General features: G+C 44.7%; 1 protein-coding gene across 1 annotated transcript in view; it reads right to left on the minus strand.

Annotated features, from left to right (window-relative positions):
• Positions 1-19,758, minus strand: part of SLC5A5 (solute carrier family 5 member 5) — a 74,413-nt gene that overhangs the window by 32,751 nt on the left and 21,904 nt on the right. Inside the window, exons 8-11 of the mRNA XM_073562977.1 lie at positions 13,792-13,921; positions 7,957-8,045; positions 7,768-7,880; positions 20-90 (exon numbers count right to left, since the gene is read on the minus strand). Of these exons, the coding sequence (XP_073419078.1) occupies positions 20-90; positions 7,768-7,880; positions 7,957-8,045; positions 13,792-13,921 (403 nt within the window). The remainder of the gene's footprint in view (positions 1-19; positions 91-7,767; positions 7,881-7,956; positions 8,046-13,791; positions 13,922-19,758) is intronic.

Raw genomic sequence — 19,758 nt, forward strand, 5'->3', positions numbered from 1 at the left:
TAGTTAAATATACTGATACCTGCAGAACTCCACCTCCTAGCAATGAGGATAAAGCAGCTACTGTAATACACGAGCACCCATACAAGAAAGCTGAGAAAGAAAGAAAAGACAGGAAAAATCATTTACAGTATATTCACATGCAATGTAAGTTTGTTAGAAGTGGATTTTCGGAAACTTAAGTAAGCCTAATAAGCCCTCCACAATCACACTAACTTTGGTGTTGCTCTCTCATGTCTGTTGTTCTCAACCTTGGCTTGTAAATTCTTACGTTTATTAGGGGCAAAATGTTCCCAGTGTTAAGAGGATTAAACTTCTATGCTACAGGCAGAGCTTCTTAGGTGATTAGTAAAATTTCAATAGACTAATAATAAACGTTTAAGATGTCAAATTTTTCCTTCTGCGTTACAAATGCTGTAAAAAAAAAGAAACCGAATTGCTGTTTTTTCTTTGTCACCCTCCTTCCAAAAAAGTGAAATAAAACGAGTTTGCGCCATAAAAGCTGGTACCAATAAAAACTGTAGTCTGTAATGAAAAAAAAGCCTCCTCAGCTCAGTAGATGGAGAAATCAAAAAATTATGAGTATCAGAATATAGCAACACAAATCAATTTTTTTTTTTTAAATCTTTTTATTTTTTAAAAGTAGGAAAACAAAAAAAAATATAAATTAGGTATTTTCATATTTGTACTACATAATAAATGTAAGCCACAGCAAAATTGAGTTTTTTCACCTTTCCTCCATACAAAGATTTTTTTTTTCTGTATATTATATGGCAAAAATGCTATGTTTCTTGGAAAGTACAGAAAAACAAAGAAAAGTAAAAGTAGCTGCAAGACCACCAGATAAATTAAGGCCTCCATACACATCTATAATATAATGCTGTAAGCGTCACTCTGTCTGAAGCCTCTATAGACTGCGCAAGCGCGATGTGCCTGCGCACTGTGCAGTCTTGCTCCAGACAGAGTGACACATCTCCCCAGGAGATCGCGATATGTGTAAGCACTGAACGCATACCACGATCTCCGCAACACCTTACCGATCCAGGGTTGCTGTTGCCGCGGGGTCTTGCATCTTCATGTGATGTCAGGAGAAGGGGGGTTGTGGCGCCAGAATCAGAACATGCACAGTCCGTGCTTACCGCCACCATTTTGTAGAAGACACTGCAGTGTGTCTTCAAGAAAATAGTGCCGAAAAGCGAGGACTGCGCAGGCGCCGAGTCCGGCACCACAACACGCCCTCTCCAGACATCACGGAACAGGAACTGAACTATCGGATATTGACGCGGGCCCTCTCCTGACATCACGGCGAGACCCCGTGTCAATACCCGATCGTTACGTTGTTGGGTCGTGATGTCTGGACAGGGCGTGTTATGGTGCCAGACTCGGCGCCTGGCCAGTCCTCGCTTTCTGCCGCCATGTTGTAGAAGACTACAGTGTGTCTTCAAGAAAATGGCGCAGGCACCACTACACGCCCTGTCCAGAGAACACGGCATTGGGGGGGTGAGGGGACCATGCATTCCCGGACTGGAGAGTGAGTGGACCATGCATTCCAGGATTAGAGGGGTGAGGGGACCATGCATATCAGGATTGGGGGTGAGGGAACCATGAATACCAGGATATGGATGAGGGGGTACCATGCATACCAAGATTGGGGGGTGAGGGTACCATACATACCAGGATGAGGAATGGGGTGCCATGCATACCAGGATGGGGGGGATCATGCATACCAGAATAGGGATAAGGGGGCCATGCATACCATTATAGGAATGAGGGGGCCATGCATAGCAGGATAGTGATGAGGGGTGCCATACATACCAGGATAGGAGGGGGCAACACATACCAGGATGGGAGACCATATACCAAAAAAAATGCTTGCCATCCGGGCGTAGAATGGGTTCTTAGCTAGTTACACAATATCGGCGGGCTCAGCTGTCTAATGTCTAATGTGTTCGGGGGCCTCCAGACTTTACCTCGACAAATGATGTCGCGGACAGAAGGATCCGGCATTTTTTTGTTCTTGGCCAGATAAATCGCTGTCAGAGGAGTCTAGCAGTGGCTCTCTTGTAGAGAACACGAGAGAACTCAACATGTGTATGAAGGAGTCAAAAGAGATCACCAAATAATCGCCTGAACCAGAATTTAGCTGAAAGTGTATGGGGACACTAATGTTCCAATGTTCCTTGATCCTACAAACACTGCAAACTCCATTACTGAATTTGTTCCTCCAACAACATTGAGAAATGTGCACTGAATTTTGTTTCTTATGTTAGTATGTGACTTCATTTTACCTATCGAAAGTTGACAAATGCCAAATCTGAATTTTTGGCACAAATAACAAAAGGTTCAGTTGTCTTTTGGCCTTTCCATTTGTAATCCTGCCTGAAGAAGGAGCCTCTGAAAGCTTGCAAATATATTTTTTCTCTGGTTAGCCAATAAAGGTAACACTCTGAGAATACTTTTATCATTTTTGGCCATAAAATTATTTACATTGGCCTTTTCATTACAAATATGATATGTGACATAATTTATTTAAAAAGTTATCTCTACGTGGAAGGTAAGTAAGTAATACCGCGCAATGCTCCAAAAAACTCCGACATACAGTCATAAAATATTTAGACCACACAACGCACATATAATACGTTAATTGCTCAAATATTATCTGCAAATGATACTGTGACCAGGGAAAGTACTGCAGACCAAATCTTTTCAATTTAATCCTAACATATTGTAAGTACATACTGTAGATATTTTACAGTGGTAAATACATCAGCTGCCTCATTTACAGTCTTACATTCATGCGCAAGGTAAATGCAGCTTATTCCACACACCCATACAAGCGGGATGCTTGTGAAATGGCTCCGTAGTATGTAGGGAAAAGGGAGAAGTACGCAGAAGTCTGCAGCAAGGAGAGTGCTCGGATGTCTGCAGGAGGGAGGGATGAAGACTCAACAGGCTGTAAGGAACATGTTAGGAATCTGTGTCCTGCCATACGTATGCAGAGATCCAGATCCTCTCATTTGTCTCCAGAGGCTAAGTCCTTTCAGCCGGCTTCTGAGCATGCTCATGGAATGAGCTCCCATTGGAGTTCAGGAGTCAGGTGCTCAGGTCCTGCTCCGGATTCCATTGGTTCAGTTCAGGGCTCTGGAGATTTCTGGCAGGTCCCGTACGCTATAAAAAGTGTGCATGGCCGCTATGCCAGGCGCTAGTATTTCTATACTTGCTGCTGTGTGCTTGGTGATGGATGCTTGGTCTGGTGAATGACTTATTATGAAACCCCTTCCCTCTGATATTACGTCTGTGTGAGTGATTGGGTACAGCCAGTATTGCGCTAGCGCCAGCGCGCTCAAGCATCACCTGTTGCAACAGCCAGCGTCCTGCATTTGCGCCTGCAGTCATTTTGGCGTTCGCAGTTGCGACGCCATGCACACGTCCTGGAACGGTAAGTCCATTCGGTGGTAGTGACGCCTTTTTAACTACTCCGATTATCGACTACCGCACGTGTGCCGCTGAGTGTCTGAGAAGGCTATTCAGACTCAGCGTTTTTGCATTTATGTTATGTGTGCAGCTCTGTGAATCCTAACTGAGCTTGCTTTAGTGCACTAGGTGTAGTTCAACCCTGTGCACACTACCGCTGTAGTGCTCTGCCTTCCTTAGCAGCGGTTTTGCCATCTGCCGCACGGTGGACCCCGAGTGGCGAAGGCACTTTAATTATGTATTTATTTTAGTGCCTTCCGCCACTCCTAACATAATACTAGCGCCAGGGTCTGGCTAAGGGATGGCAGATCAGCAGCAGCTGTTACAGCTTGTGCGTCAGCTCGAGGCTCGTCTTGCTACCCTGGAGAGGTCTCTTGCAGCTGCGCAGGCTACAGATGCTGCCGTCCAGGCACTCACGGATGCAGTAGGGCGTATTTCCATGTCCACCCTTGCGCCGACAGTCACCCGCCTCCCGTTGCCCGATAAATATGCTGGGGATGGCGCCTCTTGTAGGGGTTTTATCAGCCAGTGCTCGATACACCTAGAGCTTCTGGCAGCGCAATTCCCTACGGAGCGGGCTAAGGTGGCTTTTGTTATCTCCCTACTGTCGGGCAAGGCGCTGGAATGGGCTACGCCTCTGTGGGAGCGTGGCGACCCCAAAATTCGGACCGTGGCTAACTTGCTAACTGCCATCAGGCAAGTTTTTCTCGGCCCTTGGGTCACGCATGATACGTCCCTGCAGTTACTCGCCCTTACTCAGGGGTCACTCTCGGTCAGCCAGTACGCCGTCAGTTTTCGGACACTGGCGTCCGAGTTGGAATGGTCCGACAAGGCTCTAATCCCCGTTTTTTGGCGAGGTCTAGCGGAGCATGTGAAAGATGCTCTCTCAACCAGAGAGATACCCACTAGCTTGGAGGAGCTAATCTCAGTCTCCTCACGTATCGACCTCCGTTTTTCGGAGCGCGGTATGGAGCAGGCTCACTCCAAGCGCAAATCCGTTTCAGCTCCCAAAATTTTTGTTCCCATTGAGCTAGACGAGCCAGAGGTTCTACCTCCTGAGCCCATGGAGGTGTCTCGTACCAACGTTAACCCAGACTCTGAACAAGAATCCATCTGCGGTTGTCATCATGTAGGTGCGGTTTCTCCGGAAGCCGGCCCCCCGCAAAGTTTAGAGTCTGGACAGGTTATCGAGACCTTTGTCCCTCCTCATCTTAGGGCTCAGGTGCTCACCTGGGCGCATGCGCCTAACACGCACCACCATCGGGGCTATATGCAGGTCTCAAAACTATTGGCTGGTGCGTATTGGTGGCCCCATAGAGCTCGGGACATGAAAAAATTCATTCAGGCTTGCACCTTATGTGCTCAGCCTAACCCTCCTAGGCAGAGGGTGGTGACTTCTGCCGACATGCAGCGGCGTGCCCCTGTCACTCCCGCTCCTATTATCTCCCAAGTGTCCCTCTTGAAACCTGGTGACCTCGATTCCTCTGATGCCTTCCAGGTGTCTCGGGTTACTGTATCTCCTACCGGGACACCAAGCTCGCCCTCGGACGAGCTTGAACCTTATGCCACCGTAGGACACAGGGTATTCACCCGGAAGGCTCAAGGAGGAGGGGGCCTTGGGGGGGGTAATGTTAGGAATCTGTGTCCTGCCATACGTATGCAGAGATCCAGATCCTCACATTTGTCTCCAGAGGCTAAGTCCTTTCAGCCGGCTTCTGAGCATGCTCATGGAATGAGCTCCCATTGGAGTTCAGGAGTCAGGTGCTCAGGTCCTGCTCCGGATTCCATTGGTCCAGTTCAGGGCTCTGGAGATTTCTGGCAGGTCCCGTACGCTATAAAAAGTGCGCATGGCCGCTATGCCAGGCGCTAGTATTTCTATACTTGCTGCTGTGTGCTTGGTGATGGATGCTTGGTCTGGTGAATGACTTATTATGAAACCCCTTCCCTCTGATATTACGTCTGTGTGAGTGATTGGGTACAGCCAGTATTGCGCTAGCGCCAGCGCGCTCAAGCATCACCTGTTGCAACAGCCAGCGTCCTGCATTTGCGCCTGCAGTCATTTTGGCGTTCACAGTTGCGACGCCATGCACACGTCCTGGAACGGTAAGTCCATTCGGTGGTAGTGACGCCTTTTTAACTACTCCGATTATCGACTACCGCACGTGTGCCGCTGAGTGTCTGAGAAGGCTATTCAGACTCAGCGTTTTTGCATTTATGTTATGTGTGCAGCTCTGTGAATCCTAACTGAGCTTGCTTTAGTGCACTAGGTGTAGTTCAACCCTGTGCACACTACCGCTGTAGTGCTCTGCCTTCCTTAGCAGTGGTTTTGCCATCTGCCGCACGGTGGACCCCGAGTGGCGAAGGCACTTTAATTATTTATTTTTTTTAGTGCCTTCCGCCACTCCTAACAGAACAAGGGTACATAGCTACAGTGAGGAAGGAGGGATACAACTACTGACAACCTGTGGGGTAAGGGTTGTTATTGTATGAAAATGGGAACAGGAAGAGACAGTGAGCTTATGAAGTGTGTGCTGGCCCCAGGTTCCATTAGCATCCTTAGTTGCAAGACCTACAGTAATAAAGCCCGTAATAGTTACCATGTACGATCTGTATGTGGTACTTTATCCCACATGTTTTTTATTTATTATGCTTGTTTATATAGCACCAACATAATCAACAGCGCTTTACAGACCTCATCATACCATTCACATCAGTATGTCATTGGAGTGTGGGAAGAAACCATAGAACTCGGAAACCCGCACAAACATTGGGAGAACATACAAACTCCTTGCAGATGTTGTCCTTGATGGGATTTGAACCTAGGAAGCCTGCGCCTACAAATCATTGTGCTCAACCCTTCCCGAGTCCTGTCTGACCTCTTAGGTTATGTTCACATGTTGCATTTTTGCTGCATTTTTTAATGCAAATTTAGAGCGGTGTTTTACAGTACCAGTAAAAGCTATAACATTTCAGAAAACTCATGCATACACATTGGGATTTTTGAAAACTGCAGCATGTCACTTCTATCAGTGTTTTTGCAGTATTTTTTCAGCCATAGAAAGTAATGAGTAAGTGCAAAAACATAGCAAACAATGGAGGTATCAGGCTTTGTTGCATTTTTAGTGAAAAAAAGCAGGTACCTCAGAATGTGAAACCCATTTATTTTTATTATTTCCCCAAGTTTAGACCACAATGTCTTGGTATCCTCTCCTGAGAATGGCAGCTTTGATTAGTATAGTTTAATTAGCATAGTGATATGTGTAAAGTAAACGGTGGCTGACCAAGGTATGAGATTGAACAATACCTGATCAGCTCAAGGGCTGACCAAGGTATGAAAGTAAACCTTGCCCCACAAACGCGATGCTCTGCTAATGTCTTAGGTAAACTATTCGTGACCAATTCACCTCCCCTTGCTGTTACATTTGTAATTATGTATTTTTTCATGAACTCTTGTGAACTTTTTTGTTCATAATAGTCACTATTTTTTCATTCATAAAAATCTTTTTCCACTAAATAATTTGATCAATTGCTGTTTTTTCCAAAATGTTTTTTGGGTTTCACATACAGTAGGTCTTGCATTGGTGACCTCACACCTTGCATTGTTCATGCTTCGTTCATGCTTATGTAGTGGAAGCAAATCTGAACTTTGAGATCCTGAAAAATGCAGCAAATTCTGCTTTTCGTAAGCAGCTTCTTTACTGCAAAGAGAGAATGTTTTGCCTGCAGAAAAAAAATAAAGAAAAATGCAACTTGTGAACATAGCCTTATGTAGGAATCCTCTGTACTGGTTCCTCTGTGGAAGCCCTTTCACAACATTATTGAACGTTTGCTGAAAAGCGGACTTTCTTAAAACCGTTTCTGTTTGCTGATGTTGCACTGAAGTTAGAGTAACGCCTAACAAACATTAATACAACAATCCAGCTAAACACAAAAACTTCTTGGTAATGTAACAGATAATACTAGGACTCCAGCACAACGCTGTGCTAAGGCTACTTTCAGATTAGCATTCGGAGGCGCAGCGCAGGGCCGCCGCTAAGCTCCGCCCCTGGCTGCCTCCTCCGGTCAGCTCCTCCTATGATCCCATGACGCTGCAAATATTGGGTACGCTGATCACATTCAGCGTCATGCGATCATAGGAGGAGCTGACTGGAGGAGGCGTGGCTGGGGCGGAGCTTAGCGGCGGCCCTGCGCTGTGCCTCCAAACGCTAGTCAGAAAGTAGCCTAATACACAGTGTAACGCACATTGAGAATCAGCATGATGATATCTCATCTATATTGGCAGTACACCGTACTCACACAATCCCTTTGAAATGATTATTAGCTTTGCCATAGAAATATGTGGCATTCTTGGCTTAATGAGGTCTTCAAGGGTCACTGCAGCCATAGCATTAATGCTTGTAGATGCTGTGCTGTAGCAATATAAAATATAGTTAATAGAAGATGCAGAAAATGCTATTAATTGTTCATATTCATGAATCGCTGTACCTTAGTGTACCACTGTATGCACAGGCAAGGAAAAGACCTGGGATACCTGGATATTGTTCAAATATCTCCAACACGAAGTATGGAATGTACTAGAAGGAAACAAAATATAATATTAGGCTGGGATTTTCCACACCTAAATTCTTGTACAGTAATTACCAACATGTCACCTTATTTTAACAGTGTCATTTGACTATTAGAAATCGTATTTACGAGGACAATACAGCTGTGCCTGTTTTAGTAAATCGACACTACTTGTCAGTGTTAAAGGGACCCTGTCACCACTTTTTTGGCCTACTAGGTAAAAATATCATTTAATTGAACGTCAGCTATGCGTTCCACAACTAGTTCGGAAACCCCCTGACTCCCCATGTATCACCCATAAAAACCTTTTTTATTTGTCTCGCGCTGTATGTTAATCTATTCGGTCCGGTCCGATGGGAGTTGCCTCTGTTCCGTCACTCTACCCCTCCTCACCTTGCTGTATGCATTGTTCGGCGTGAAGATCGCATACATATTTTGTGTGTGCGCTTTGAAATGTGACCTTGCGCGTGCGCAGTATGCTTTGCCCAACTGAGGGCAAAGCTGAAAATCATTAGGGTGCATGTGCCAGCATACACAGTTGTTTCTTATGTCTAGGAAGTATTTTGTGGCCATCTGCACTGCTGATTTTCGGCTTTGCCCTCAGTTGGCAAAACATACTGCGCACGCGCGAGGTCACATTTCAATGCGCACATGCAAAATAACACAGCCAGGGCAACAAAGGAGTGGCTTCGAAAGAAGCATATGAAGGTCCTGGAGTGGCCTAGCCAGTCTCCAGATCTCAACCCCATTGGAAACCTTTGGAGGGATTTGAAAGCCTGTGTTGCCCAGCGACAGGCCCCAAACATCACTGCTCTAGAGGAGATCTGCCTGGAGGAATGGGCCAACATACCACCAACAGTGTGTGCCAGCCTTGTGAAGACTTACAGAAAGCGTTTGACCTCTGTCATTGCCGACAAAGGATATATGACAAAATATTTAGATTAATTTTTGTTAATGACCATATACTTATTTTCCACCATAATTTGCAAAATAAATCTTGCCAAATCAGACAAGATGATTTTCTGGATTTGTTTTCTCATTTTGACTCTCATAGTTGTGGTCTACCTATGATAACAATTACAGGGGTCCATCAGAAAAATATTCAGCTTTCCCATTGACTTGCATTGGATCCGTTATGCGGTAAGAATACACGGTTATTAGAAAGTATTTGTGTCGACTTTCCCAAATCCGAATATTTCACTATTCACTCATCACTATTCAGTACTCTTCCTCCTGTAGAGCCAGAGCTATAAATCAAGGAATAGGAGGATGGAGAGAGAGAGAAAACAAATAAATGGGATAGTGCCTGGCCCACCAAGGAGTTACTAAGTGCCTCTACTTGGTTTCTGCAGTCATTTTGTGCTGACAGAGTCCCTTTAAAAATGTCAACCATTACAGTCACTTTTTTTTAATAATATATTCTACTGTTCATTTTTCTTAGAGCTATTTTGTGGGGATACTGGTTAGTCTGCACAACAGATCCATCCACTGAATTGAATGAACAGCCAGAAGAAGTAGAAAAAATGGACTATGAATCAGAGCCATTAAGACTGACATTGTACACACCCGTCTCAATGAAGGGGCATGCAAAATGAAGACGTGCCTAAATCATTAGGAAGCACATTCCAATTGCATGCAAACACTTTGCAACTTTTTAATATGTTTTGCGCAAGAGTTCTGGCATAAACAGTATACCTTACATATATTGATATGTTTTTTGTGCACTTTTTATATTTCTTTCAGGGTGCAGTTGGGCCCAAATGGTTCTGCAAACTTGTGCCTCTGGTCACGCGGGATGCATTCTAGTTGGCACTGGGCAGCCCCCCTATATGGTGTTACTAAGAGGTTGTGAACCAGAAGCCCTGCATTCCCTGTGTGAACACTGCCACATGCGGATTATTTCTTCTGCACTGGTGTACCACACGGTCAATCCCTGATTGTAGGCTGTTTCATTTGGTATTATTGCACCTGTGCAGCTGCCATTTTACTTGGGTCCGCTGCACCCTGTATTAGTGCAGATGCATTTAGGCCTGTCTGGTTTGTATATAAACAGTATGAATCAGGCAACGTGTGTATTAGAGAAGAATGCAAAAGCATTCCAAAAATACAGTTTGTGGGTGGTTAAAAAAGATGACAGATGTTTGTCGCTTTAACCTCTTAACCCCCAAGGGTGGTTTGCACGTTCATGAAAAGGCCAATTTTTACAATTCTGACCACTGTCCCCTTTATGAGGTAATAACTCTGAAAAGCTTCCATGGATCCTGGTGATTCTGACATTGTTTTCTCGTGACATATTGTACTTCATGTTAGTGGTAAAATTTCATTCAAATAACTTGCATCTATTTGTGAAAAAAACGGAAATGTGGCAAAAAAAATTTAAATTTTGCAATTTTCCAACTTTGAATTTTTATGCCCTTAAATCACAGAGATACGACACACAAAAAACTTAATATGTAACATTTCCCACATGTTTACTTTACAGCAGCACAATTTTTTTTGTTAGGAAGTTATAAGGGTTAAAAGTTGACCAGCGATTTCTCATTTTTGCAACACCATTTTATTTTTATGTACCACATCACATTTGAAGCCACTTTGAGAGGTCTATATGATAGAAAATACCCAAAAGTGACACCATTCTAAAAACTGCACCCCTTAAGGTGCTCAAAACCACATTCAAGAAGTTTATTAACCCTTCAGGTGCGTCACAGGAATTTTTTAAATATTTAAAAAAAAAAATGAACATTTAACTTTTTTTCACAAAAAAAATAATTCAGATTCAATTATTTTACCAAGGGTAACAGGAGAAATTGGACAGCAAAAGTTATTGTGCAGTTTGTCCTGAGTACACTGATACCTGATATGTGGGGGGGGAACCACTGTTTCGGCGCATGGCAGAGCTCAGAAGGGAAGGAGTGCCGTTTGACTTTTTCAATGCAAAATTGGCTGGAATTCAGATCGGACGCCATGTCACGCTTCGACAGCCCCTGATGTACCTAAACAGTGGAAACCCCCCACAAGTGACCCCATTTTGGAAACTAGACCCCCCAAGGAACTTGTCTAGATATGTGGTGAGAACTTTTGAACCCACAAGGGCTTCACAGAAGTTTATAACGTACAGCGGTACAATTAAAAAATCATATTTTTTCCACAAAAATGATCTTTTCACCCCCAATTTTTATTTTTCAAGGGTAACAGGACCCTAAAAGTTATTGTGCACTTTGTCCTGAGTATGCTGATACCCCATATATGGGTGTAAACGACTATTTGGGCGCATAGCAGAGCTCGGAAGGGAAGCAGCGCCATTTGACTTTTTTGGCTGGAATTGAGATCGGACACCATGTCGCGATTGGAAAACCCCTGATGTACCAAAACAGTGGAAATCCCCCACAAATGACACCAATTTGGAAACTAGACCCCCCAGGAACTTATCTAGATGTGTGGTGAGAACTTTGAACCCCCAAGGGCTTCACAGAAGTTTATAGCGTACAGCCGTACAACTAAAAAATCATATTTTTTCCACAAAAATGATCTTTTCACCCCCAATTTGTATTTTTCCATGGGTAACAGGACCCTAAAAGTTATTGTGCAATTTGTCCTGAGTATGGTGATACCCCATATATGGGTGTAAACGACTATTTGGGCGCATAGCAGAGCTCGGAAGGGAAGCAGCGCCAATTGACGTTTTTGGCTAAAATTGAGATCGGACACCATGTTGCGTTTGGAAAGCCCCTGATGTACCAAAACAGTGAAAAACCCCAGCAAATGACATTTTGGAAACTGGACCCCTCCAAGGAACTTATCTAGATGTGTGGTGAGCACTTTGAACCCCCCCGTGCTTCACAGAAGTTTATAACGCCCGGGCGTGAAAACAAAAAAATCGTATTTTTTCCACAAACATGATCACCAATTTTTTTATTTTCCCAAGGGTACCAGGAGAAATTGGACCCCAAAAGCTGTTGTCCAATTTGTCCTGAGTACGCTGATACCCCATATGTGGGAGAAAACTACTGTATGGACACACGTCGGGGCTCGGAAGGGAAGTAGTCACGTTTTGGAATGCAGACTTTGATGGAGTGGTCTGCGGGTGTCATGTTGCTTTTGGAGAGTCCCTGATGTACCTAAACAGTGGAAACCCCCCACAAGTGACCCCATTTTGGAAACTAGACCCCCTTAGGAACTTATCTAGATGTGTGGTGAGCACTTTGAACCCCCAAGGGCTTCACAGAAGTTTATAACACCCGGGCGTGAAAATAAAAAAATCGTATTTTTTCCACAAACCTGATCATTTAGTCCCCAATTTTTTTATTTTCCCAAGGGTAACAGGAGAAATTGGACCCCAAAAGTTGTTGTCCAATTTGTCCTGAGTACGCTGATACCTCATATGTGGGAGAAAACTACTGTATGGGCACACATCGGGGCTCGTAAGGGAAGTAGTGACATTTTAGAATGCAGACTTTGATGGAATAGTCTGCGGGTGTCATGTGCGTTTGGAGAGCCCCTGATGTACCTAAACTATTGAAACTCCCCACAAGTGACCCCATTTTGGAAAATAGACCCCCCACGGAACTTATCTAGATGTGTGGTGAGCACTTTGAACCCCCAAGTGCTTCACAGAAGTTTATAACGCCCGGGCGTGAAAATAAAAAAATCATTTTTTTCCACAAAAATGATATTTTTGCCCCCAATTTTTTATTTTCCTAAGGGTAACAGGAGAAATTGGACCCCAAAAGTTGCCTTGCAATTTGTCCTGAGTAGGCTGATTAGCGATCTGTCACAGGCACTGCACAGGCTTTCCTCATGCCTGCGCTTTGCAGGCACTGAGGAAGCCAGCTCCCTGCAGGCCCCCGAAAGTCCCCGTCGCCATCTTGGATTCGGGGACCTGCAGGGATGGAGCCCCCCGCAGCAGTGCTGCACATTGCGCTGCTGTGGGGGGCTCAGGGAAGCACGGAGGGAGCCCCCTCCCTGCCGATGCTTCCCTTTCCCCCCCGATACACCGCGATCGTGTTTGATTGCGGTGTGCAAGGAGTTAACGTGTCGGGGGCGGTCCGTGACTGCCCCTGACACATTGTGCCGGGTGTCAGCTGTGATAATCAGCTGACACCCGGCCGCGATCAGCGGCGCTCACCACGTGGGTGCCGCTGATCGCTGTGACGTACTCTCCCGTCCCTGGGAATTAAGTCCCAGGACACATGGACGGGATAGTACGTCACATGACAGAAAGGGGTTAAATAAAGATATTTTAACCAAAGAGAGCTTTCTACAGCCAGCGGCCAGTTTCAGAAATCCAAGTTATGGCCGCTAGACCCAGCAATGAACTTGTCAGTGAAATTAAAGCCTATGATTGCGTATTTTGGTCAGCATTTTCCATCAATATTTGTAAGCCAAATACAGGAGTTGAATATAGCAGAAAACATATACTGGAAAAATGTCCACCTTCCATGGTCTGGATCCAGTCCTAATTTTGGCTTACAAAATACTGACCAGGACATGGCCATGTAGAAGCAACCTAGGGTTGCAATGTCTTTTCTAAAGTTTGCCTATTATAAAGATTTTTAAAAAATTTTTTATGTTCTTCCGAAATCAAGCTCTTTTTCTGTTTCTTTGGTACTAATATTTGGTGATGCAGAAATATCTCTACTAAATAACAAAGTACATATAAGTACCTAACAATTTAATTCCACTGGCAGTAAAGCCATAATATTAGGAACAAGTCAAGATAGTTTTAAATCCTAAAATAAGTGACTATATAACTACCTGGTCAGGAGCAGAGACATATCCGGCAAGAAGAGGGTCACAGTTCACATAGAATGTGAACATTATAATTCCACAAATGACCGCACTTGACACGATGACGCAAAGAGCCACTTGATTCACCAAGATTGCTCTGCAAGAAAATAGACTCTCAAGCTGTAATCCAAGCAAAACCAACAGGAGCTGGAAAGAAACACTTAAGCTAGTCGGAGCCTAAAACTGTTTTCTGTTCTATGAATATGGCATCGGTAAGACACCATAATATTTTAAATATTTTGAAAGCGATACAGTTGTGGCCAAAAGTATTGACACCCCTGCAATTCTGTCAGATAATACTCAGTTTCTTCCGGAAAATGATTGCAAACACAAATTCTTTGGTATTATTATCTTCATTTAATTTGTCTTAAATGAAAAAACACAAAAAGAATTGTCCTAAAGCCAAATTGGATATAATTCCACACCAAACATAAAAAAGAGGGTGGACAAAAGTATTGGCACTGTTCGAAAAATCATGTGATGCTTCTCTAATTTGTGTAATTAACAGCACCGGTAACTTACCTGTGGCACCTAACAGGTGTTGGCAATAACTAAATCACACTTGCAGCCAGTTGACATGGATTAAAGTTGACTCAACCTCTGTCCTGTGTCCTTGTGTGTACCACATTGAGCATGGAGAAAAGAAAGAAGACCAAAGAACTGTCTGAGGACATGAGAAACCAAATTGTGAGGAAGCATGAGCAATCTCAAGGCTACAAGTCCATCTCCAAAGACCTGAATGTTCCTGTGTCTACCGTGCGCAGTGTCATCAAGAAGTTTAAAGCTCATGGCACTGTGGCTAACCTCCCTAGATGTGGACGGAAAAGAAAAATTGACAAGAGATTTCAACGCAAGATTCTGCGGATGTTGGATAAAGAACCTCGACTAACATCCAAACAAGTTCAAGCTGCCCTGCAGTCCGAGGGTACAACAGTGTAAACCCGTACTATCCGTCGGCGTCTGAATGAAAAGGGACTGTATGGTAGGAGGCCCAGGAAGACCCCACTTCTTACCTCGAGACATAAAAAAGCCAGGCTGGAGTTTGCCAAAACTTACCTGAAAAAGCCTAAAACGTTTTGGAAGAATGTTCTCTGGTCACATGAGACAAAAGTAGAGCTTTTTGGGCAAAGGCATCAACATAGAGTTTACAGGAGAAAAAAAGAGGCTTTCAAAGAAAAAAACACGGTCCCTACAGTCAAACATGGCGGAGGTTCCCTGATGTTTTGGGGTTGCTTTGCTGCCTCTGGCACTGGACTGCTTGACCATGTGCATGGCATTATGAAGTCTGAAGACTACCAACAAATTTGGCAGCATAATGTAGGGCCCAGTGTGAGAAAGCTGGGTCTCCTTCAGAGGTCATGGGTCTTCCAGCAGGACAATGACCCAAAACACACTTCAAAAAGCACTAGAAAATGGTTTGAGAGAAAGCACTGGAGACTTCTAAGGTGGCCAGCAATGAGTCCAGACCTGAATCCCATAGAACACCTGTGGAGAGATCTAAAAATGGCAGTTTGGAGAAGGCACTCTTCTAATATCAGGGACCTGGAGCAGTTTGCCAAAGAAGAATGGTCTAAAATTCCAGCAGAGCATTGTCAGAAACTCACTGATGGTTACCGGAAGCGGTTGGTCGCAGTTATTTTGGCTAAAGGTTGTGCAACCAAGTATTAGGCTGAGGGTGCCAATACTTTTGTCTGGCCCATTTTTGGAGTTTTGTGTGAAATGATCAATGTTTTGCTTTTGCTTCATTCTCTTTTGTCTTTTTTTCATTTAAGACAAATTAAATGAAGATAATAATACCAAAGAATTTGTGATTGCAATCATTTTCAGGAAAAAACTGAGTATTATCTGACAGAATTGCAGGGGTGTCAATACTTTTGGCCACAACTGTACATGCATATCTAAATAGTTTGTTGGGTAAAATCATGATAATAGATTCCCTTCAAGTAGCAATTATTCCCATTGCAAACATTCAGAGTTCACCATTTTAAACAAAATAACCATGCAGTGTAGCTGATAATTGCTTGCATTACATACAGTGAAGGAAATAATTATTTGATCTCTTGCTGATTTTGTAAGTTTGCCCATTTACAAAGACATGAACAGTCTATAATTTTAAGGGTAGCTTAATTTTAACTTTGACGAAACTGCAGAGGCGGTGAAACGTGCATCGAGGTGTGTTTCAGCATGTCACCATTTCCCTTTTCATCATGACTGCAGGTAATTGTTAATGGGCATGCATGTGTTTATCTATTGTGGTTATTTGTGATATGAAATGACCTAGATTGTGGCCTAATCTGGTATTATACCGCTATGGTATTTAACTGAGCATGATATATCTTTTTACCATTTTGTACTTATATGCATTGGCAGGTGATTTTGATATGTTTTTTTCTTTGCTTGGGTTTCCATTTATGATTAGGTATTAGGAAGTGCACCTGATATTTTGACATTATTACTATTTATAAGCAATTTCATATCTGGGCCCTCCTTCATCAGGGGTAGGACCTGCTGCTAGCTTTATTGTGTCTTTGTACCCCATGAATTTGTAGTCTATTTTAATATTTTTGTGATATGTTGTTTTAATTATCTCAATAAAATATATTTTTTTATTTTCAGAATTTTTGATTCTACTCCTTCATTTTTTTTCTTTATTGGTTTGTAGTGCTAGTGTTTTGAAGGGATTATGTTTACATTATGTGAGGAATTTGTATTGGTTTATTACAAAAAAAATTTGACTGCTTGGCTTGCCAATCAAAGGTTTTGCCACCAAGTATTAAGTCTTGTTTGCCAGAGGGATCAAATACTTATTTTACTCTTCGCCACGACAGCACCCACTTGGAGAGAGGGATCCGCCCATAGGAACAGGAAACCTACAGAGATAAAAGAGGGCGGTCCGCCTCTCCTCCTCAGTTGGTTTCCTGTTCCGGTGGGAAACAGCAGGATTCCTCTACAGACATACCTGGGCCAATGAACCGCCTGTGCAGTCTCTGTGGGAACGGCAGGGGTTCAAGTCCAGAAGCAGCGACGGGGGAGTGCTGTAATCCGGCTCCCTCCTCGTCTGAACAGCCGCAGCAGCGATGGCAGAAACAACGGGTCCGGGTGAGGCCGCCCGGGGTTCTCCTGCATATACACGCCACCGGGGTCCGGAGATGGCCGTTCCGGTCCGTGTGGGAGCGCGGAACCGGAGGGAACAGATGCAGCCTCCGTTTTCCCGTGGCTTCAGTCCCCAGAGGGAGGACGTACATGCAGCGCCGATACCGGAAGTGGTAAGGGGGAACTTCCGGGTCACTGGAGAATCCCCAGCGGCAAGGTGCATCGCGAGACCGTGCATAAGCATGCAAAGCACTCCCCGCCCCCTCCCCGCAGAAGCTGCAAGAGAAAAAAAAGGGACAATATTCAGCGGCGCTGCTCGGTATACCAGGCCGAGCACGCGCAAATTAGCTGCGCCTTCCCTGAGGAGGTGCTCAGTAATGGTGGAGCAAAAAAAAAACCTCTGCTGCAGAGGGTTTAGCAGGCAAGCATGTCTTTCAGGTGACACGGTGGCATCTAAGGACCACTCTGGCAGAGTTTCCTCGGACAGAAGCCACGCCAACAAGCCCCCATCTCAGCCTCCTGATCCGGTACCTACAGCTTCTCTGGGTGAGTGAACGACTCTCTGCCTATCAAGCTGACAAGTACCTCTCTCTCTCTTCCTCTCTCCCACTTCTCCTCTTTGTTACGTCTCCTCCCTCAAAAAAAAAAAGAAAAGAGGCTATGTCAAAAATGCATTAATGAGACTGCGAAATGGGCATCAGCATCAGCCACAGAAGTTACGGGCCTTAATCCAGTCTAGTAGTACACCTACACATACTAAGACTTAGAAACCGACTGTGGCCAGCTCAGACTCTGACGAGGCTGTGATCTGATAGCTCTAACGCATCCACATCGTCATCCTCCTCAGGTATGGAGGGGCGTTCGTGTTTCGCCTTAGAGAACATGGACAACTTAGTTAAGTCTGTGAGAAACACCATGGGATGCACAGACACAAGGGAGCTGCAAACAAATAATGTTTGCAGGACTAACTGATAGGAAGAGAAGAGCCTTCCCTGTTATACCAGTCATAAAAGCCTGGTTAAGAAAGAATGGGAGAAACAGGACCAGGAGAGGTTACCTCCCCTCGGCTTCAAGGAGGAAGTACACCTTCAGTGACAAGGAGTTTGTAACGGGGGTCTAAGGTCCCGAAAGTGGACGCTGTTGTCGCCTCTACCTCAAAACAATCAGGGCGTGCTAAAAGATCCACTCGACCGTAAGGCCGATGCTGCATTGAAAAGGGCATGGGAGGCAGCTACCGGCACGTTTAAGCCGTCAATAGCCAGCACTTGCACGGCCCGTTCTATGCTGATCTGGATTGATCAACTAGACCAGCAAATAGACCAAAAGGCCTCCAGAAACAGATTACGAGCCGCTGTTCCCATGATCCGTGGCGCGGCTGCGTTTATAGCGGACGCTTCTGCTGACTCGTTACGTTTGGCAGCCAGGAAAGCAGGCTTACTTAACGCCAGGCGTAGTCTATGGCTTAAAAGCCGGAGAGGCGATACCCAATCCAAGGCAAAGCTCTGTGCCATTCCTTGTGAGGGTGAGTTTCTGTTCGGGAAAAACTTAGATCAGATCCTCACCAAGGCGAAAGAGAGGAAAAAGGGCTTCCCTAACCCCTCTCTCCCATTTTTTAAGAGGGCGTTTAGGAGATGGCCATTTGGCAGAGGAAGGCCAACGGAAAACCAGAATCGTTGGGCCATAAAGGAGGACAAGATCCTCCCGTAGACAGAAACTAAAGGGCTAGTCCCTCCAGTAGGAGGAAGACTAAAATTTTTTCCTTTGAGAATGGGGAAAAATCACAGCCAGTTCTTGGGTCCTGGACATTGTTAGAAATGGGCTAAAGATAGAGTTCCATCATATCCCACATAACTCGGTTATTATAGCATCTCTCAACTCACCAATCCAACTGCAGGCCCTGGAAGTTGAGATTCTAAGCTTGTTGGACAAAGAAGTATTGGACCATGTGCCCAAAGGGCAGGAAGGGAGAGGGTTTTACTTCCCTCTTTTTCTGGTACCTAAGCCAGATGGCTCTTTCAGGACAATCATCAACCTGAAAAAGCTAAATACATTTGTCAAAAATCAACGATTTAAGATGGAGTATATTAGGTCTACAATTAAACTTCTCTTCCCCAATTGTATGATGGCGGGCCTAGATCTAAAGGATGCTTATAATCCTCTTCCCATCCATTACAGGTATCAGAAATACCTCAGAGTGGCGGTGTTCCTCGATGGCACCATACACCATCTCCAGTTCACAGCCATGCCATTCGGCCTCTCCATTGCACCACGGGTCTTTACAAAGGTGATGCTGGAAGTAAAAGCCTTCCTACGCCAGAAACACAGCTTGATAATACCCTATCTGGACGACTTCTTAATAATAGGGAACTCAACTCGACAATGTAATAGACAAGTTGCTGAAACAATCTTATCCATACAGGCTCTAGGTTGGATAATAAACTTCAAGAAGTCCAGAGTCCTTCCTAGGTCTCCAACTAGGCCGCCGGCCATTCTAGACCGAGCGTGATTGCGTTCACCGGGTGGCGGCCGCTAAGCGGCCTGGGCCGGGACCCGAATGGGAGACCACCCGCACTCACAGGTCCGAGGTCATGCGTTACAAAAATGTCTGCTACCACTGGTAAAGATTGCAATGATCAAAACAAAGATCACATTAGCAATGGACAAACCAGGCCTGTCCTTGAGGGAAGCAATGTCCCTCTTGGGGTCCCTTACCTCCTGCATCCCAGCGGTTCAGTTGGCCCAGTTCCACACCAGGGAACTGCAACAACAGATTCTCCTAGAAGAGGCTTGTGTCTGAGGGAATTTGGCAAAGGAAATCACCTTATCCCAAACAGTCCTAAC

Source organism: Dendrobates tinctorius, unplaced genomic scaffold (assembly GCF_039654945.1).
Source record: "Dendrobates tinctorius isolate UK_male_01 unplaced genomic scaffold, ASM3965494v1 ptg000374l, whole genome shotgun sequence".
Classification (NCBI taxonomy): Eukaryota; Metazoa; Chordata; class Amphibia; order Anura; family Dendrobatidae; genus Dendrobates; species Dendrobates tinctorius.